General features: G+C 50.2%; 1 protein-coding gene and 1 long non-coding RNA gene across 16 annotated transcripts in view; one reads left to right on the top strand and one right to left on the bottom strand.

Annotated features, from left to right (window-relative positions):
- Nucleotides 1–1,311: 1,311 nt before the first annotated feature.
- LOC113895061 overlaps nucleotides 1,312–21,115 on the top strand; it is a 70,030-nt gene continuing 50,226 nt past the window's right edge. The window contains exons 1-3 of the long non-coding RNA XR_003511747.1: nucleotides 1,312–1,641; nucleotides 2,955–3,041; nucleotides 12,553–12,688. This is a non-coding gene — a long non-coding RNA (uncharacterized LOC113895061). The remainder of the gene's footprint in view (nucleotides 1,642–2,954; nucleotides 3,042–12,552; nucleotides 12,689–21,115) is intronic.
- TENM2 (teneurin transmembrane protein 2) overlaps nucleotides 17,009–21,115 on the bottom strand; it is a 1,394,962-nt gene continuing 1,390,855 nt past the window's right edge. For 14 of the 15 annotated variants that reach the window (XM_027545731.1, XM_027545730.1, XM_027545725.1 and 11 more), the window contains 2 exons: nucleotides 20,807–20,937; nucleotides 18,402–19,163 (listed from right to left, as the gene is read on the bottom strand). In XM_027545731.1, the coding sequence (XP_027401532.1) occupies nucleotides 18,402–19,163; nucleotides 20,807–20,937 (893 nt within the window). Of the gene's footprint in view, nucleotides 19,164–20,806; nucleotides 20,938–21,115 lie in introns of all 15 variants that reach the window. The other variant, XM_027545724.1, reaches the window with a different exon arrangement.

Below are 21,115 nucleotides of genomic sequence, written 5' to 3' on the forward strand. Positions count from 1 at the left end.
GACACCATGTCTCACCTGATTCAGAATACGGAGGACGGGGCTTCCCAGGTGGTACTAGGGGTAAAGAACCTATCTGCCAATGGAGGAGACATAGACTCAAGTTTGATCGCTGGGTCAGGACAATCCCCTGGAGGAGGGCATAGCAACCCACTCCAGTATCCTTGCCTGAAGAATCCCATGGACAGAGGAGCCTGGTGGGCTATAGTCCATAGGGTTGCAAAGAGTCCAACACACTGAAGCGACTTAGCATGTACATATGCACACAGGATACAAAATTAATATGCAGATTACGGAGGATGGAGGCGCTCTCTGGCTCATCTTCCAGGACAGCTCCCTGGATGTCCCTTTAAGAGCTTGGCTGCTGGTGCACCGCAGCCCCTCTGATATCCTAACGATCCAGCTCAATGACTGAAATTGCCTGATAGGCTGAAGATTCGCACCTGCATGAAGTTAACAGGGATTCATGGGCCTTTCCCGGCCCCAGTCTCTTGGTATCTTATGTTTTCATTTCATGGCGATCAAACATAAGGTCCAGCCCAGAAGAGGAAAGCCCTCACATATGGCAGCTCTGAAGGCAGAGGGTCAGGGGCCAGGGGATGGCCCAAGAGCAGGTGGATGATGGGTTTGCCATACGCATAGCCTCCAAGGGGCTCATTTCGTGGACAGGAGCTTCCCTGGGGTCGGCAACAATAGTACTGACAGTGGCTGTGGATTGACTGGGCATCCTGAACCAGGCACTGAGCTGGCACTTCCCACGTCCAGCTGGGGCTGGGGGTCGCAAAGGGTCAGACACAATTGAAGCGACTCAGCAGGCGTGCACACGGAGATGCTAGGGACCTGTAGAGCCGATGTAGGGGCTTCCTTGGAACAGGGGCCTCACAGTGTGTTTTGCTGGGGGGCGGTGGGAGAAGTAGGGGGAGGAATCAGACCCAAGCCCACCTGACATTAAATTCCAGGCTGCAGAGTAGCTGGTGTTAACACAAGACCTCCCACACGTGGGAATACAGAAGATTCTCCTAGCACATGAGATCTGGCATCTGAGTGCTTGGTGAAGTTCTAGATTCGTCTGAACGGTGAATGGCATGACTGTTACCCTAAGGGCACAAGGACCCAGAAGCCTTGCCCTCCACAGGTTTTCCTCCTCATTTCATCTTTAGCACCTCAGAGAATAAATCAATTTCCAATCACCAAGTTAACGAGTAACATGGTTGCCCCCACCAGGGGCAAGGTTCAGGCATGTGCTCTCACTGAACGCTGGATTGGGCAGGAGGATTGTGGGGGAAGGTGGGGGGCAAATTCTGCCTCTGCATGGAGCCACCAGCATGGACATGGTCCACTGCCTGGAGTTTGATCAGCAGAGCCCTCTCGTCGGCAGGGAGGCCAGGAACTCCCTTGTTCCAGGTGGTGAGGAGGCTCCCCATCTGTGTAGCATCCTCTTGTGGAGAGTGAGCTGGGGCTCGCCTCACACAGGGAGCTTCCGAGCCAGCAAAGATGCCAAACAGCGAGTGCAGCGAGTGTTTGGGGGAAATGAATAAATGGACTTGTGCAGGAGCGAGTGACATGTGCTAGAGGCTAGGATTTACCTGTGACCAGGAGCTGATCCCAGGACCTGATTCTTCAGCTTCACCTCTTGCACTCAAGGTGAGGTGGGCTGAGTTCTTTCCATCGCCACTGAAGAACCAGGACTGGGAAGGTGGGCTGTGTTTCTGGGGCTGCGTTTTGTGCCTGCAGGTAGAGAGGGCGTGTGTTTCTGCACACTCAGATGTGTTGTGTAGTTAGCAGAGCAGGTGGCTGTTGTCTCAGAGGTCCTGGGTGTTGCTAAACTCAGCAAGCAGGTGGCATTCTTTTGCCTCCCCGCCCCTTGCCGTGCCCTTCAACAGGGGTGGAAAACAAACAGCAGCAAAGGCACACACACACACACACACTCACACACACACACACACACACACACACACACACTCACTCCATCATGCTCCTCCCCCTACTTCTCCCACCCCACCCCCCGGCAAAACAGGCTGTGAGACACCTCTTCCAAGGAAACCCCTACATCGGCTCTACAGGTCCCTGGCATCTCCATGTGCACGCCTGCTAAGTCGCTTCAATCATGTCTGACTCTTTGCTACCCCATGGACTGTAGCCTGCCAGGCTCCTCTGTCCATGGGATTCTCCAGGAAAGAACACTGGAGTGGGTTGCCATGCCCTCCTCCAGGGAATCTTCCCAACCCAGGGATCGAACCCTCATCTCTTATGTCTCCTGCATTGGTAGGCAGGTTCTTTACCACTAGCGCCACCTGGGAAGCCCCTGAACCTGTGCATGGGACAGCCATGCAGCCATAGACAAGTCCTCACTGCAAAAAAGCACCTGGGGTTGGGCATTAGCTCTCCTGGGCAGTGGTCTCTTTACAGGGAGATGGGTAGGGTGTATTTTAGGATGAATTTCCTGGGAAAAGATTCTGGGCTGAAAATTTGAGTGCAGGAAGCTTCTTAGCATGCCAGGAACACCTGGGAGGGAGGGAGGGAGGGATGCAGGGTTGGGTGGAGGGGGAAGCTGGGCTGCAGTGCCATAGGAGCAGTGGCCTGGGCCAATCCCATTGGAGCTCTGGAGCTGGGATAACTCTTCAGAGATGCTGCTCACCCAGGGGAGCAGCCAGGCCTTTGAAGCTTGGGGTGGACTAGTTCCTGGATGTGAACTCCCCACCGGGGTAGGGGATGGTGTGACCTGGCGCCCCGCAGCTCCCTTCAGAGAAGGTACACGAGGCTTCTGCAGGCAAGGTTCCCAGCCTGGGGAGAACCAGTGCCAGGAAGCTGAAGGCAGGAATCTTCGCCTGCACCACAGTCCAGACCGTATCATTGTCAACTGGTTGCACACACCCCGAAAATGCGGAAGAACACAGAAAATGTCCTTGTGCTGCTTCTGCCACAGTTATCAGTACTTAATTGTTGATTTGTTTTAGAATGCTGCCAGGCCTGAGTTCTTTGCCTTGGGTGTCCACGCGCTGTCTCTTTGAAGTCAAAGGAGAAAGCTTTCACCTAACCTGTAGGTATGTTCTCTACCCCCTTCTCTCTCTCTCTCTCTTTTTTTTCATGTTGTAAATGGTAGGGCTTCCTTTATTCTGCTTTTAAAAATTAATTTTTATTGGTGTACAGTTGCTTTACAAGGCCATGTTATTAATAGTGGGCTTCTACTTCCCTGGTGGCTCAGACGGTAAAGCAAGTGTCTGTCTACGATGTGAGAGACCTGGGTTTGATCCCTGGGTTGGGAAGATTCCCTGGAGAAGGAAATGGCAACCCACTCCAGTACTCTTGCCTTGAAAATCCCATGGACAGAAGAGCTTGGTACAGGCTACTATCCATGGGGTCGCAAAGAGTTGGGCACGACTGAGCGACTTCACTTCACTTTCACTTCTACTGTACAGCAAAGTGAATCAGCTATGTGTATACCTATATCCCCTCGTTTTTGGATTTCCTTCCTATTTGGGTCACCACAGAGCACTGAGTAGAGTTCCCTGTGCTGTACAGCAGGTTCTCATTAGTTATCTATTTTATATTCAGTTGTGTCCCACTCTTTGCACCCCCATGGACTATAGCCCACCAGGCTCCTCTGACCATGGGATTCTCTAGGCAAGAATACTGGTGCGGGTTACCATTCCCTCCCCTAGGAAATCTTCCCGACTCAGGGATCAAACCCACATCTCTTACGTCTCCTGCATTGGCAGGTGGGCTCTTTACCACTAGCGCCACCTGGGAAGCCCTATCAATAGTGTATATGTGTCAGTCCTAATCTTCCAGTCACTCCCACTCTCACTTCCTCCTTGGCATCCATATGTTTGTTCTCTTAATCTCTCTCTCTGTCTTTTTTATTTTTGGCCTGGCCACATGGCTTGTGGGATCTCAGTTCCCCAACCAGGGACTGAAGGTGGGCCATGGAGCAAAAGCCCAGAATCCCAACCAGTTGGCCACCAGAGGCGGCCCGCTTAATGGCTCTTTGATGTCTTTATCCTTTCTTGTATTCCGCTACCCCAACCCCACCCCAGTCTCGTGGAAATTTGCTCACGTGCATGGTGTAGCTACCCCCTCTATGGCCCCTGCCAAACTACCAGTGTGATGTCACTGAACACGGGGTTGGGAAGGACAAGTCATCTCGGGAGCGGGTTCCAGCACCTCCCTGAGTGCAGGACCAGAGGGAAGGGGCTGGGGTGGGGCCCCTGGGGCCATAAGCAGAGCTGGCCATAAGAGCTGGCCTGCTTCCCTCTGCTGAGGGCCTGAGCCTGCCTGGGTGTGCAATGGCTTAGACTTGGTCTCCGTCCTGTTTCCCCCGGTGCTTTCCCATCCATGGGACATGTTTCTGAATGGGACTCTCTTCCTTTCTGTGCTGGTCCTCAGTTTCCCCTCTGCCAGATCTCCGGCAGGACGACACAGGGGTTTCCAGCAGGGGTGGGGGTTGCAAAGAGGGGGAAAGGGCCTTCAGGGTGATGCTTCTGCCTTCGGGTACGAGAGCTGAGCCCTTGGCAGAGTCCAGGTTCTCTGTCCTGGCATTGTTGAGTTGGTGCTAAGTGCTGAGTTGGGCATTGTTAAAGAGTTGGTGCTAAGTGCTATCTTCTGTATCCTGCACTTAACAAGAGCCAGTACGTGGGACTGTGGCATCTCCGTTTAAGTGCTTTACACAGAGTGGGTGTCAGTGGAGTCTCATAACACCTGCAGGAGACGTGGAGCATCATTTTCTCCACTTCACAGAGGAGGAAGCCGGGTCTTAGGGAGCTTGTCTGAGGCTTGGAGCAAGTACATAGTAGAGCAGGGTTCAACCTCAAATCACTGATTCCAAAACTTGTGCCAGAAACCCTTTCACTGCACACCTCGAGTGTAGAGACTGTCAGATGTCCCGTCCTACAAGGTCAGAAGAGGCGCATAAAATGGCCATCCCCCTGTACTTCTGTATACAGAGTCTACATCTGTGCCGAGAGTGATGCCACACAAACTTCCTGTCTTTCCACACCAGGGGTTCTGGGACTAAGGACTGGTCTCCGCCCTGAGCCTCCCCTTCTGGGATCCACCACCCAGGAGATGCTACTCAGTAGCTAAGTTCATGAGCCAAGTATGGAGAAGAGAATGGATTGCTGCCCCCCTCCCAAGTCCTCCCCTGCCCTGCCAGCTCCCCCTGCTGAAAGGGGGGCAGCGACCTGAACACTGCAGACGGAGTGGCAGTAGATCTGTTCGGGTGAGGCGCAGCTCCCAGGGTCCATTCCAGTGATGGACACCAGAGCCATCCCAACGAGAAAGTGACACATGGAGAGGGGCAAGGGACCGCTCAAGGGCCCTCCTTTGGGACCTAGGCAGGATGCTGGGGCCTGAGATGGCTGGGTAATGTATTTCCTCCTTCCTCCCCTGTCATGTTCCAGGAGTCCCTTGAAAAGGGGCATCTGATGGTGACTGATGATTTCCAGTGTTCTCCAGAAGGGGCTGGGCATGGTGCCGTGGCATCCATGGCATTTCTAGAGAGAATATGAGTCAGTGTCCATCTGCGCCAACCTGTAAGGCTTCCAGGGCGGCTTGCAGGAGGTGGTGTTTTTCTCAGAAGTACTAGTCTGCCAAGCTGTCCTGATTATTGTGGGAACCTCTACTGGTCAGGTGTGTCTTGACTCTTTCAGTTTGGGGGTATACCAGACATCCTGATGCCAGTGACATTGGAGTGAAGAGTGAGAATACGGGTTAGGGAGAGGCATGTCTTACTTAGTCTGTCCAGAAGTGTACAGCAGACCGTGTTTTGAGCGATGCGGTGGAAGGCCCGGGGTCTGCACCGGGTGCTATGACCTGCATGTGTGTGTCTGTTGAATTGCAACACACATTGTGTGTTTGCCCGTGTGCAAGGGGGCACGTGGTGCATGCTCAGAGGAGCACAGGTCTGTGCACTCACGCATGATTTCCAGTGTGGTCCGCATGGAGGAAGAACATGTGTGTGACACACTGCAAGGAGCTGGGGAGGACTGCACGGGTGCCAAGACACTGGGCATGAGCGAAGGCATCACACAGAGCGCTGAGCGGCGACCTGCACTGCGTGGGGAATCACGGAGCTTGTGAGAATGTGGGGACAATGGAACGTGCAGAGCAAAGCGGTGCGTGCAAGGGAAGCAGCACACCCTGGATGAACTTGGGTGAGCACTGACAAATGTCTGCTTAGTGGGAGCTAGCCTGCCTGACCAGGGGGCTGGAGTCTGGGGTGGAGGAGCGATGAGGGAGGGGGAGTGGGGAGGCACTAGAGCAGCACTTCTCAACTGAGGGCATTTCTCCCCACCTCCAGAGGACAGCAGGCCATGTCTCGAGGTGTTGTCACAACTAGGCAGGTCTTCCCAGGGGACTCTAATGGTATAGAACCCACCTGCTAATGCAGCAGACATAAGAGATGTAGGTTCGATCCCTGGGTTGGGAATATCCTCTGGGAAATGAAATGGCAACCCACTCCAGTATTCTTGCCTGGGAAATCCCATGGACAGAGAAGTCTGATGGGCTACAGCCCATGGGGTTGCATAGGAGTCGGCTATGACTGAAGCGGCTAGGCACGCACACGACTAGGCATGCGGAGCTATCTAGTGCATACAGGTCCCGGATGTTGCTCAGCCTCCTACATGGACAGGGAAGCCCCACGACAGACCGGCCAACCCTAAGTGTTTGTGGAACTTGGCAGGAGACCCGTGCAGTATAGCAGAGGCTGGTCTGATGGGCAGAACCACCTCTGCTGACAACGCAGTTGATACTAAGGGGAGGTCCAGCTCCCCATGTGCTGGGGGAGGGAGAGAGGAAGTGAAGGGGCAGGAGGGATGTCCAGCCCTTCCCCATCCCCAGTTCTGCCCAGTGACAGGTTCTCTAGGTTGGTGTTGGGAGGAGGTTCCCTGCCTTCGCAGAGGACTGGAAAGGCCCATGGTGGGCGGTGGCAGGTGCGGGTGGAGGTGGATAAGAACCTTAGCAGGAAGACTTGATGGGCTTGGTGCCTTTTTGCCCATTAAGTTTCAACCTAGATCTTCCCCATGTGATACCTGTGCATGTGTTTCTTTCTTTTTAATATTTACTTATCTGGCTGTGCTGGGTCTTAGCTGCGGCATGTGGTGTCTAGTTCCCTGACCAGGGATTGAACTTGAGCCCCCTGTACTGGGAGTGCAGAGTCTCAGCCGCTGGACCACCAGGAAGTTCCTATGTCCTTTTTTCCAAATCCCCATCAGCGCGGAATTACCTGCTCCCCCTGCCGTGTCCCCGTCATGCCCTGCGGTTCTCTCCCCAGCACTTCTGTGTTGAATTGTGATTGTTGTTTTGTTGGTTGGCATTCCCCACCAGACTGCTCCCAGATGGCTGTGTTTGTTCATCCTTGGATCCCCAGCCCCTGACCTCGTCAACCGAGCGCCTAAGATGTGTGGGGACGCTTTTTTGACAGCATAGACAAATGCGTGGTTTCAGTGGATACATCAGCAGCTAACGTGTTTTTGTCTAAGCGCTTATCTTTCCTGGGGGAAACCACCTTTCCCCACTCTTTATGGCCCCAGAGTTCTAAATTTTTCCTGCTGAAGTATAGCTGATGTACAATGTTGTGTTAATTGCTGCTGTACAGCAAAGTGACTTGGTTATATACAGATATATGCATACGTGCCTTTTCATATTCTTTTCCATTATGGCTTATCACAGTATTGAATACAGTTTCCTGCGCTATACGGTAGGAACTGTTGTTTGCCCATTCTATTAATATATATACCAGTTTGCATCTGCTAAGCCCAAACTCGATCCATCCCTGTCTTACTCCCGCTTCTCCTTGGCAACCACCCATCTCTTCTCGATGTCCCTGATTCTTTTTCTGTTTCATAGTGTGTCATATTTCTGTTCATTTGTGTCGTGTATTAGATTCCACATAAGTGATATCATATGATATTTGTCTTTCTCTCTCTGACTTACTTCACTTAATATGATAATCTCTAGTTTCATCCATGTTGCTGCAAATCTACGGCCCCCAAGTTCTGGTGGGATTTGGGCCAATTCAAGGTCTTCTGTGGGTAGAGGGAGGGTTCTCTGCTGTTTCCGCGGGTGCTGCAAGGATATAGGTTTGGGGTTGTTAGCAGTCATGGGTCCCACACATGGAGAAAGCCTACTTGAGGATAAGGCCACTTCCCACGGGAGGCAGAAGTGGAGGCGGGGCAATGACGTCCTTTGAGCCCCTGGATCTGACCGTGTCTGAAGTCAGACATGTCTTTGGACTTGCCAGTTTTTGCTTCGTGTCAAGGTTCTGACACTTAGCATCACAGGTCCTCTGATTAGCACAGTGATGCTGCCTGGGGGCAGAGCCAGTCTGGAATCTTCCTCTCATGCCCCCCCCCCCAACCCCACTCCAGCCTCCTGCATGATAGATTGCACCTGGCTAACTTCAACCCGTGGGGCAGATCCTTCTGGCCAATGGCTCCTGCCTGAGAACAAATCCATGTTTGACTGAGGTCCCACTAAGGTGAGGGGTTGTTGAGGGAGGGGCCTGGCAAAGAAAATAATGAACCATAATATAATGAGGTAGTAGACTGAGAACCGGAGGAGGATTTCCAGACACTAGGAAGGGTCTGTTGTGTTGTGTGACTTCATCTGGTCACTTCCTCTCTTCCAGCCTCAGTTTCTCGACTGCTCCTGACTGTCTCACTGGGTGAATGTAAAATTCAGATAAGGTCAATTAATTTGGGAGAAAGTTTTTTTTTTTTTTTTTTTGAGGTGGACCATTTTTAAAGTCTTTATTGAATTTGTTACAGTATTGCTCGTGTTTTATGTTTTGGTTTTTTGGCCAAGAGGCATGTGGGATCCTAAGTTGCTAAGTTGTGTCTCACTCTTTGCAACTCCATGGACTGCAGCAAGTCAGGCTTCCCTGTCCTTCGCTACCTCCCAGAGTTTGATCAAACTCACGTCCATTGAGTCAGTGATGCCATCCAATCATCTTGTCCGCTGTCCTCCCTGACCAGCGATCAAATCCACACCCCGTGAATTGGAAGGCAAAGCCTCAAGCACTGGACCGCCAGGGAAGTACCAGGTGAAAGCATTTGATAATTTCATTGGGTTTAGAAGTGAAGGGGACCAGAGGTTCACTGGAAAGGACAGATGAGCAAGCGCTAAGGGGAAACGATGGAAGAGAATGCTGCATGGAAGTGGCCACCCCCACCGAGGACTAAAGGTGGGTCAGTTCAGCTCAGTTGTGTCTGACTCTTTGCGACCCCATGGACTGCAGCAAGCCAGACTTCCTTGTCCATTACTAACGCCAGGAGCTTACTCAAACTCATTTTGATTGAGTCAGTGATGCCATCCAACCATCTCATCCTCTGTCGTCCCCTTCTCCTCCTGCCTTCAATCTTTCCCAGCATCAGAATCTATTCCAATGAGTCATTTCTTCACATCAGGTGGCCAACGTATTGGAGTTTCAGCTTCAACATCAGTCCTTCCAATGAATATTTAGGATTGATTTCTTTTAGGATGGACTGGTTGGATTTCCTTGCAGTTCAAGGGACTCTCAAGTCTTCTCCAACACCACAGTTCAAAAGCATCAATTCTTTGGCACTCAGCTTTCTTTATAGTCCAACTCTCACATCCATACATGACTACTGGAAAAACCATAGCCTTGACTAGATGGACCTTTGTTGGCAAAGTAATGTCTCTGCATTTGAATATGCTGTCTAGGTTGGTCATAGCTTTTCTTTTAAGGAGCAAGCATCTTTTAATTTCATGGCTGCAATCACTATCTGCAGTGATTTTGGAGCCCCCCAAAATAAAGGTGGGTGGGGCAAAAAGAGAGGTGGTCTGTCCTGCTCAGGCTGGAGCCCTGATGAGGACTGTGTAGCTGGCCAGGTGCCAGGTGATCACCCCCTACCTTCACTACCCTCCTAACTGAGAACACAGGTAACCCCGACCCCACCAAGATCCTTCTATTTCATTCTCTGGGAGGGTGACCACTGGGTTGACTGTTCCTATGGGGGGTGCAGGCATAGCTTGTTTTCCTCTTGCCCCAGGGTCTGCTAGCTGAGCACCTGCTTATTGCTTTCTGTAGTTTATGTGTAGGGCGGATGGAGAGGGAGTGGTGACCTTTGCTCTTTGACAGGTCAAACTTCAGGACTGGGACTGTGTCTAGCTAATCTCGGGACAGGAGCTTCACCTTCTGTCCTCACAGGCTAAGAGTAATCATGCTTCATGTTGGATAAATAGTCATCCCTATTTGCCAGGCACTAAGCTGGGTGTTAGTTACAGCATCTCCCTGTGAGATGGGATCATCATACCCATTTCATAGGAGGAAAGTGAGGCTTCAGAGGTTAGGTAAAGAGCCCAGGCTTAGCTAGAAATGGGGGCAGTGGGATTTAAATGGTAAAATGCTGTGAAAGGAAAACAGGGCATCATTTTGGGGTTATAGTCTTTGGAGTAGAAAATAAAACTTTGGAGCTTCCCTGGTAGCTCAGTGGTAAAGAACCTGTCTGCTAATGCAGGAGACACAGGTTCCATCCCTGATCTGGGAAGATCCCACATGTCATGGAGCATCTAAGCCCATGTGCCACAACTACTGAGCTTGTGCTACAGAGCCTTCGAGCTGCAGTGACTGAAACCCATGTGTCTAGGGCCTGTGCTCCTCAACACAAGAAACCATTGCAATGAGAAGTCCACATACCACTAGAGAGTACTTTTCACTCCCGCACCTAGAGAACAGCCCGTGTAGCAACAAAGATCCAGTGAGCCAAATAAATAAATACATAAAATTATTTTAAGAAAAAACAAAAATTTAAATCCCAATTTTGTACTTGCCAAGCACCTCATATTTATTATTTTTGTAACTCTTTCCAAATAATCCTATAAAGTAATTTCCCCCCATTTTGCACCTGAGAAAACGGGTTTCTCAGGAAGGGGAAGGTTTGTATGAAAATCTACTCAGGGAATAGGTGGTGGAGCTAGGCTCTGAATCCAGTCTGGCTGTTCCCAGGGCTAATATTCTTTGGAATCTTGCTTCCTGGAACCGATTCCAGGGGCCTCTCTGAGGGCACAGGACTCTTTTCTGGGCGCAGGGCTTTTTTGGCTGTCTCTTGATTCTCAGAGTGGAGCTAACATTTTCGCTAAACCAGTCCCAGGTGCCCAGACCCAGATCCAGGACGATTTCGTGGGAAAGGCTGCCACCTTGTGGCCAGACAGCGAGCATGTACCAGGAGGAAGCAAGGGTTTAGGAGGGTGGGGCTTGGGCAACAGGTGAGGTCAGTCTCTGGAAAGACTCCAGCTGGTGCAGACTTGGTTTTGGAGGGCTGCCTCGCCGTTGGAGGGCCAGCTTGGGCCTCAGAGGGAGGGTTCAGGCTTCCCAGCAGTTTCAGGATGGATGGTGAGGCTTGGCTGTGGGCACACTGGATCAGAATTTTCCTGCCAAGTCCTGACGTGAGCCCATCAGAGGAATCCTGAAGGTAAGCCTAGGTTAGACTTCTTATGTCCTTCTGAGGCACTGGTTCTTTTAGCTGTGTGGAGAGGCCATGTTGTGTCTGTGACACTTCTCCTGCAGGACACCCTCGGAGCTTCTGGACTGAATCCTGCCTGAGCTCGACCCTGTACCGACACTGTCCCCAGCTCTGAGGGAGATACAGAGCCTCCTCCCCCCTCCAAAACCTAATCCTGTGTATCCTCATCATCTGGGCTGATGCAGCCTCCCAGACTCAGTTCTTTCTGCTTCTCTCCTCTCTCCACTTTGCTAGTCAAAGGATTTCCTAGTAATATTTTTCACCAGGTGCAAGAGCCTTGTGCTTCCCTGGTGGCTGAGAGAGTAAAGAATCCGCTTGCCAAGCAGGAGACGCGGATTCAATCTTGGAGTCGAGAAGATCCCCTGGAGAAGGGAATGGCAATCCACTCCAGTATTCTTGCCTGGGGAATTCCAAGGACGGAGGAGCCTGGTGAGCTACAGTCCATGGAGTCGCAAAGAGTCAGACACGACTTAACGACTAGACAACAAGAGCCCCACTGCACACTCCTCGCAGTATGGAAGAGGACGTTGGGCTTCTTAGCCTGGTCTTCCTTCCTGCCTCACTCCGACATCAATGTGTGAGGCCACGTACCTCCTGTTAAGGCTCCAATCAGTACTTCTCCCCTGGCTGCAGGTTCGCATCACCTGGGAACTTCAGAATCGGCCCCTGGCAGCCACGCCCCCTCGAGATCCTGCTCTGATTGGTCTGGGCCCTGGAGGTTGTGGGCGTGTTGAGAGACCTCCAAGTGGCTGGGAGGGTCCTCGTGCGTAGCCATTGCTCTGTCCTTTGGCAAGTTCTCCGCGGTCAGCTTATGCCTTTCTTCTCATTCCTGAAACCTGTTTCTTAGTCCGGATAGCCCTCTCACCTTCTCTTCCCCACGTTCTCGTCCCTGTGAGTACCCAGCTCTAAGCTCGTGGACAGAACTCGTGGTCCTCTTCCCCGCCTTCACTGTTTGGGGGACCACTTCTGTGCCAGCTTCGAGCCCGCTCTGTCCCACAGATTGACTTGTGAGTTAGTCCTCACGCTTTACACGGTGAGATTTTGGACCACGTTTTATTTCTCTTGGTAGTCCAAGCTTCTGACGGTGCCCGGGAAGACCCTGTGCTTGGTGACTGGGAATGTCGACGAACGACTGAATGGACAGCCAGACTCCATGTTGCTGAGATCTCCGAGCCTTTCCGAAAAGCCGTGAGCAGCGTCCTGAGGTACATGTCCTGGGCCTGGGAGGGAGGAGGGGCACCCCCGAGCAGGATTTGAGGGCCAGTTTTCTCCATCTTCCTTCACAGCTGCATAAAAATCTCTTACTCCTAGGATGAACAAGTCATGCCTCAAGTTTTACTTTTAGAAACTCGGCTTGAAGCAAAGATTTAGAAATCATAAAAGCTAGCATTTACTGGGGACTTACCATGTGTTGGTGATATATGCAATCTCATTTAATCATCCAAGCAGCCCCGTGTTTATCAGCCCTGATTTACGGGTCAGGAAACAGAGGCTCCTAGATGCTGCCTTATGTGGCAATGACTGCTTAGACTCATGAACATCTGGTCTCCTCTTCCTGGATTCCTAGTCAGACCACATTGTCTAAGTGTCCTTTGCAGTAGGAAGGTCCACGGAGCCCCTCATGGAATGTGAGTGGAGGGGATGAGTATACCTCCAAGTGTGGCCCATTAGAAATAAAGTAGTCACACATGTGCTCTTGGCGCTACTTCAAAGATTCTGAGGAGGAAGAGGAGGGTGGAGCCAAAGATGGAAGGAGCCTGGGGTGCCCACTGGGGCAGAGCCATTCCCACTGCTGGCCCGCAGTGGACAACTACACAAGTGAGGATTCAACGCTTTCTGTGTTAGCTTATATTGGGTCTCTCTCTCTCTCTTTAAACTTATTTGGCTGTGTCGGGTCTTAGTGGCGGCATGAGGAGGTTTTAGTGGTGGCATGTGGACTCTTAGCTGTGGCATGTGGGAACCCTGAGCAGGGATTGAACCCGAGCCCCCTGCATTTGGAGCACGGAGCCTTAGCCACTGGACACTGGAAGTTCCTGGGTTTATCTCTTAAAGCAGCTAATGCTATTTACCCCAATTAATACATGTAATTTCCCAAAGGGCTTTCCTGGTGGCTATGATGTTGTTGAATGAAAAAAACTAGGATTGAATGAAAGTATCGTGTGTAGAGCACATAACACTGTTCTTGGCATGTAGCTATAAAGAATCTGCCTGCAATGCAGGAGACGTGAGTTCCATCCCTGGTCAGAAGATCCCCTGGAGAAGCGAATGGCTACCCTCTCTCGTATTCTTGCCTGAGAAATCCCATGAACAGAGAAGCCTGGTAGACTATCATCCAAGGGGTTGCAAAGAGTCAGATGTGACTTAGTGACAAAACAACATACATGAACCTTCCCAAGCCCTGTGTTTCATGAGTGGTCAAGTTAGGGTTTGTTCCCATCATGCTGACTTCAGAGTGTACAATCTTGTCCCCTGAAAGGCCTTTCTGGAATTGTCTTTCATTGTTCTAATACTGAGTTGGTTGAAAAATTTGTTCAGGCTTTTCCATGAGATGTTATGGAAAAAGTGTGGCCAACCCATACTTTTGGAAGAGGTGAAACATTTTATGCTGGTCATTCTAGGTCTGGCTCAAGGAAAGACAGAAGTTTTTTGTTTGTTTGTTTGTTTTTAACCCAAGACCATCTCCTTCTCCTGTGTTATGAGTGTGCATGTTGTGAGGGGCTGGGCTTGCCTGGGTATAACAGAACACTTATGGATAATTCAAAGATGGCTGGCATAGAAGAGGAGAGTTTCACGTTCACGGGAAACTCTGGTGACATGTGACTGCCTGTGTGCTGTGCTGTGAGCCCACCCTTTTTGGTCTGCCTGCTGCCCCCGCCCCGCCATGAGGCTGGTGAGGCTGGGCAAGCTCCCACTGCCTTGTTGCTTGAGATCCCCTCCGTCTTGGTGGCCCCACTGGCTGCATCTTCCCTGGAGAGACAGGGCACAGCAGTTGGTCCCCATGCAGTTGGGATTCAGCCTGGCTTTATGACCAACTGGAGGCTGTTCTGTGGGTACAGATCCAAGGGGTCCTGACACCAGTCAGATTAAACAAGGCAGCTGGACCAAGCACACGGAAGGACCTGTGTCCTGCTTCCTGTTCTTCTAAAAGAAAATAGGGAAAGAAAGCTTTACATGTGCTTCTTTTTTAAAGGTATTTAAAAAATATTTATATTATTTGACTGCGCTGGATCTCGGTTATGGCATGTGGACTCCTGGGTCATGGCATGTGGGCTCTAGTTCCCTGATCAGGAAGTCAAACTAGCCCCCCTGCATTGGGAGTGCAGAGTCTTAGCTACTGGACCACCAGGGAAGTCCCTACACGTGCTTCTGAGAAGCAAATTCTCTGGTGTATTTTTGTTCTCCTGTTTGATTCACTCATCACAGCTTGCTCTGCTGATAAGAGGGCCATGGGATCTGATACACCATGGCCTCTCTAGCCTGGCCTCTCTTCCCATCTCCTTCCACCTGGGGAAGCCACCCCTGGTCAGGCTAGAGAATTGAAAGGCAGTGGTGATTCAGAAACCTTGGAGGGCTCAGGGTGACATGCCACCCGGATGTGCTGGAGAGGTTTGGGAATCAGCCGCAGCTGGGCTTCAATCATTCCACCACCTCCCAGCTTGTGACAAGCAGCCTGTTTCTCCACTTGCGAAGTGAATGATACTAGGAGCTTGTCTTTGCAATCTGTCCACTCAATTTACTTTTGTTTCCTCCTTGATGGCCAGCAACCTTCCTTGTTATCTCACATAGATGATTGCATCAGCTCCCTTGCCTGGTCACACCGTATTCAGAGCACTTGTTGATATCAGAGATTAAAGCAGACTCCCTGTTTGTAATACAAAAAAAAAAAAAAATTCCAGTCTTTAATCAGGGTGTTTTCTGAACCTTGAAAGCCTTTTCTGTTTTCTGGCCTGACTGTGTGACCACTGTCCCTTTGCACGTACTGTTCTCTGGGTCTGGGATGTGTTCACCTCTTTTCATCTGATTAACTCCTCCTCAACTTTCAAATCTCAGTAACTTCCTTTGCATTCTCAGTCTAGGCCACATCCCCAGCTAAGTGCTTTTATAACTTTGTAAATCTCTCCTTCTTGGTATTGACCCCTGTCATTTTACTTTATAGTGTAACTACTTGACTGTTGTCTGTTTGCATCCCTGACTGTAAGTTTCATGAGATTAGTGCCCCTATTCATGTCACCTCCTTTATCCCCAGAATTTAGCATAGGGCCCAGCATATAGTAAGCTCTCAGAATAATGCTGTTGAATGAAAAAAAAAAAAATAGAATTGAATGAAAATATTGTGTGTAGAGCACTTAGCTCTCTTCTTGGCATGTAGTAAATATCAAAAAATGGGGCTTCCATGTTGGCTCAGAAAGTGAAGAATCTGCCTGCAATGTAGGAGGCCTGGGTTCAATCCCTGAGTCAGGAAGATCCCCTGGAGAAGAGAACAGCTACCCACTCCAATATTCTTGGCTGGAGAATTTCATGGACAGAGGAGCCTGGTGGGCTACTGTCTATGGGGTTGCAAACACTGTTCTTGGCATGCAACAAGCATTAATAAATATGAGCTCTTAATGATAGTATTACTATTCTGACTGTGGGACTGGTGGGGAAAAATTCATCCAAATCATAAGTGTTCTTCTGATGTATATGTAGGGCTGAGTCCCTTTGCTGTTCACCTGAAATAACCAAAACATTGTTAATCAACTATATCCCAATACAAAATAAAAAGTTTAGTTTGGGAAAAATTAAGAAAAGCTTTTATTAAAAAAAAATGGTCTTCTGACTTCGGTTGCCCCAAGTTTGCAAGTTTTGGGGTAAAGTGATCTAGTGTGGAGGAAAATATACACATATGCAGATACACACTGAGCCGTGACACACAGACACATGCAGGCCTCCCATGGGGACAACTGTGTGATTTCAGTTTCCCGGCAGCACCTTCTACAACTAGAAGGTGGCAGCAGGGAGAAGGCTGGCTGTCCCAGGAGTGCTGGAGGAACCCGTCCAGGCACCGGTGGGCCTGAGGGTCTTCACCACCCACTGGTCCCAGGCCCACACTCTCCTTCTCATCTCCGCTCCATGTAGAGTGGGGCTGCAGATGTTGGGAGAGATCACTCTAGAGAAGCTTGGAGAACAGGGGATGCCTCTAACAAAGACTGCCCCCAAAGTTCAAAAGTCCATATCTGCCCGAGCATCTTGACAAGATCCCTCTTTCTTCCAGCTTCTCTAGTGGCTCAGATGGTAAAGAATCCGCCTGTAATGTAGGAGACCTGGGTTTGATCCCTGAGTTGGGAAGATCCCCTGGAGAAGGGAATGGCAACCCACTCCAGTATTCTTGCCTGAAGAATCCCATGGACAGAGGAGCCTGGTGGGCTATAGTCCGTGGGGTCTTAAGCATCGGACATAACAGCAACCAAGCACGCACACACACCCTTTTCTCCAGAACTTTTGACCTTGCCCTCACCGCAAAGCATTTCCACAGAAGACCAGTGTCCACAGGAGTTTTAGAGACTTTATTATGTATAAACAATTTAAACACTTTGCCATAAATTATCTTTGCCTGTCCCTAGTCTTTGCTTAGCAGCAAATTAAAATTAATATAAAAACTCGATGAACAAGTCATACATGTATATTACAAAAAAGTTCCTGTACCAAAGTTCTTATTAGACATTTTTTTATGGTTTTTTTTTAAACTTTTTTTTTCTTGTTTTTTGTGGGTTTTTAAAATTTTTTATTTTCTCTCCTCGTGGTGACTGTCATGTGATTGTCTCAGTTTCTGGACCAAACAAACACACTAATAATTGTAAATCTCAAACAGTGATTGTGCCTCAAGGCTTAGGTATGTACAGGGTGATCTGAAGTGGTGCCCGTTTAGCAAAAGAGTGTCACGATGCCCACACCTCTACTGCAACTGATACCCACGAACTACGGAATCTAAACAGACTACACCCTGTAACTGCGTATTACTGTCCACAATGGAATCTTCAAAGACAAAAGAGTATGAAATTGATCTGTAGTGATTATAGCCACCCTTGGAATTAAATTTTACACTCTGCGCTCAAATAAATTAGCTCAGGCCAGACTAAATCAGGACCTGAGAGTTAAGTGCTGAACGGTATTATTTCGCTTCGATTTTTGATATGAATTTCCTTTTTTTTCTTGTGTTTTTCTATTTTTTTTCTTTAAAAAGTTATTTCCAGTGCTCACTCTTTCACTTTTACCCCCCCTCCCCAGTCGCTACACACAAATCACCCCCAAAGTCGTGGTTTAAATGCACCTGTATTTGTTTAAACGAAAACGTCTGTAGTTATCTATCCAACGAGCAGTCTGAATCGTGGTCCTTAGCTGGTCCTGGGATGCTGGCCCTCACGGATATCTGTGTGTCGCTCACGTGTGAATGAGTGAGGTAATAGAACATGAGGCCTTCTCGTCTTCACGTCTCTGTTTTGCGGTCGCTGTGTTTTTGTTTTGTGTGTGTGTGTGTGTGTTTTGTTTGTTTCCTGTGTGCATATGTATGTTCTTTTGTTTCTTTTGAACATTTTGCGTCTCTTTCCGTCTCTTGGCTGCGTAGACCCTGAACAAGTGGGTCATTATTTTAGGGGAACTTGGAACATGGTTGTGTGTTCGTCCATTTGTCTGTTTTGTGTTTTGTTTTTTTTTTTTTCCTCAGGAATTTTGCCGCCGGGCTTTAGTCTACTCCAGGAGGTGGGACTTCTTGTGTGGACAGTAGCATTTGAACTCAAAAAATGTGAGCTTTCTTGCCACTTGGTCTCCTAAAGCAGCCCGGCCTTTAGTGCCCCAGTTAGGTCTTCATCTCCTTAGGAGAGGAGATAACAGTGACTCCCGCTGAGCCATCCAGGCGAGGAATGGCAGCAGACGATTTTGTTACCTCTTTCCCATCTCGTTCTGTCTTAAAAACTGGATGTTGCTGCTACTGTCCGCCAGCTCAGGGTACTGCTCGACGGGCAGCACGTAATAGCCCTCGTAGCCCTGCACGCGGCCCGTGCTCAGCAGCTGCTGCTTCTCGCCCTCCGTCCACAGGCGGCTGCCCTCGCGGCCGTCCCTGGCTTTCTGCTGCTCCTTGGCCCAGGCCGTGCCCAGCGCCCTCTGCCTGGCCTGGTCCAGGACGCGGGCCTTCTCTTCGTCCAGGGTGTCGGGGGTGAGGCCGTAGCGGATGCTGAGCAGCAGCGTGGAGTACTGGAACTCGATGTTGGTGAACCTTCGAGTCCTGCCGTTGACCAGCAGCGTGGGCTGCGACACGGTCACGTTCACCCCACTCTCCAGCACCTTGCGGCCGATGGTGGTGCCCAGGGTGACCAGGTCGGCATCGGCTGAGCCGATCTTCACGAAGTAGTGGGTGTCCTTGCCCTCGATGCTGTAGTGCATCTTGTCCAGGTAGTAGGCGTTGTTCAGCACAGACGCCACTTTGCGGCTGTCCTCGCTGGCGATGCTGGACACGCCGGTGGTCACCCGCCCCTCCTTGATGGCGAACATGATGCCTTTGCCGATGATGGGCGTGGTGGTGGCGAACCAGTGGCCTGCTTTCTCGCGGATGCTGGCGTGGAGCTTCTTAGAAATGACCTGCCCTTCAAGAGCCAGGAAGGCCTGGTTGTGCCTCTCGGTTGTCTGCTGGACACCTGTAATGAGCTGTGGGCAGAAGAGACACAGAGAGCTGAGGGGGTGGGCTGGGCCCACCCTGTGCAGTTAGGGGCTGGGTCAGAAAGAGGAAGGCTGGGACACCCCTCCAAGAATACGTCTTGCGTCTGTCATGATCAGAACTAAGAGAGCCCTACCTTTTGGACTAGGACAGGCTGGCTTGTTTCCAGTGCTCTGATGGTATGGCCTCCCCACCTTGTAACTATAAATGGGGGTGCATAGGCATAACACCTGAATGGCATCTCTACCCAGGCCTACCCACTTAGTGTGTCTCTCCATCATTGCAGAAGAGAGAGTCATTTGGCCCGCTGATGGTTTAGCAGCTGCGTTATACATATATAGGGGCTTCCCTGGTGGCTCAGGTGGTAAAGAATCTGCCTGCAGTGCAGGAGACCTGGGTTCGATCCCTAGGTTGAGAAGGTCCCCTGGAGGAGGGAATGGCTACCCACTCCAGAAGGGGATGTTCATTAACTTCCTTGAGTTGGCACTGTGCTACTCCAAGTACGGCTAGGAGCCGAGGCATCACCAGGACCCTCCCTGTTAGCAAAGACTAGAATCTTGGGCCTCCCTCCTGACCCAACGAGTCAGAAGCTGCATCTAAACAAGACCCTCTACCTGGTCTGCATGCATATGAATGTTTGAGAAGCACCAGGCTAAAGAGATTCCAGCTTTGTGGGCCAGAGGGAATATCCCTGGACTTTTTGAGCCATTTGCTTTGGATCCTAGCCCTGCTTCTGCAGGGGGACGAAATCCCCATTATCTCCTTGGCCTTGAGTTTTCTACTCACAAATTACAACTCATCTCAATTGGTGGTTGGGGGACAGGCTGGGATAATGGAGGAGGCTGTGCTGGGGAGGTAACGGCACTTAGATAAATGAGCGAAATGATGGCTATTCATCCAGTGAGTGGTCCCCACGGGGCAGAACTGTGAGAATGCTGTTCTCAATTACCCGGCAGTTCCTCCTGGTCTCTCTCTAGTGACACAGTCTGGACAATTATTCAGAGCAGCTGAGACCTTTCAGAGGTTGATCGTGCCAAGCACGGGTTCTGCAGCAGGAGAGATCCAAACGCAGATGCCCACCCCTCCCATCCAATTGTGGCCGCGGTCTCAGCTGCACCCAAATTGAAACTGACCACCTCTCGGTCATCACCGAGAAACCCAAGCACAGATTATGTTCTGAAAACTCAATCTGTATATGTTTGGGCCATAAAACACTGAGATTTTATGTGAGGCATAAAAATGTTCTTTAATGGGACAGAAACTGCAAACTACCGTTTTATTATGTCCCATAAAAGCCAAAAGGGTTATGATCTTACAGGCAGTGCAGATGGTAGGTTGATGCTAGATTTCTCAGTGCTGTTGTTAATCAAGGAGTGACTCAAGGGTATACACTGAACAGATAATGACACCACAATTAAGGTAATAATTGAAGTTGGGAAGAAATATGTGCTGTGCCAGACAAGTGACAGCACTGATGTCCGCTGTCTCGTGAAGCCACCCGGTTTCATGCCCCTTTTATACCCAGCTCCAATGTTTTCTGGTGCTACTGACATGTCCTTGGCCCCGACATGGTTCTGTTTGCCAGAGGGAATGGTGACGGTCTTTTGGATTCTTGGCAGGGACCTCCGCTTACCTGTCCGCTCTCACTTGCTTGACTCTCTGACAATTCATAGGGCGGAGGCACGAAATACATTTTGGCTCTTGGGAAGCCAGGAATTATGTTGCTGAGCTGAAATCCAAACATCACAAGCCAGCTTTTCACATCTATGGTGGAAACAGAAATAAAGACTTCTGAAATCATGATGGGTAGAAAGCCAGAGGGGATCTTGGAGAGAGAATGAAATAAAGTGGGATGTTGAGTATGGAGTCCAGCAGGAGAGGGAGGCAACAGCCTGTGAGAGTCTTCTGGTCGGGACCTAGAGCTGCTTTACCTGGGCTCTAG

The sequence above is a fragment of the Bos indicus x Bos taurus genome, chromosome 7 (genome assembly GCF_003369695.1).
Source record: "Bos indicus x Bos taurus breed Angus x Brahman F1 hybrid chromosome 7, Bos_hybrid_MaternalHap_v2.0, whole genome shotgun sequence".
In the NCBI taxonomy this organism is placed as follows: Eukaryota; Metazoa; Chordata; class Mammalia; order Artiodactyla; family Bovidae; genus Bos; species Bos indicus x Bos taurus.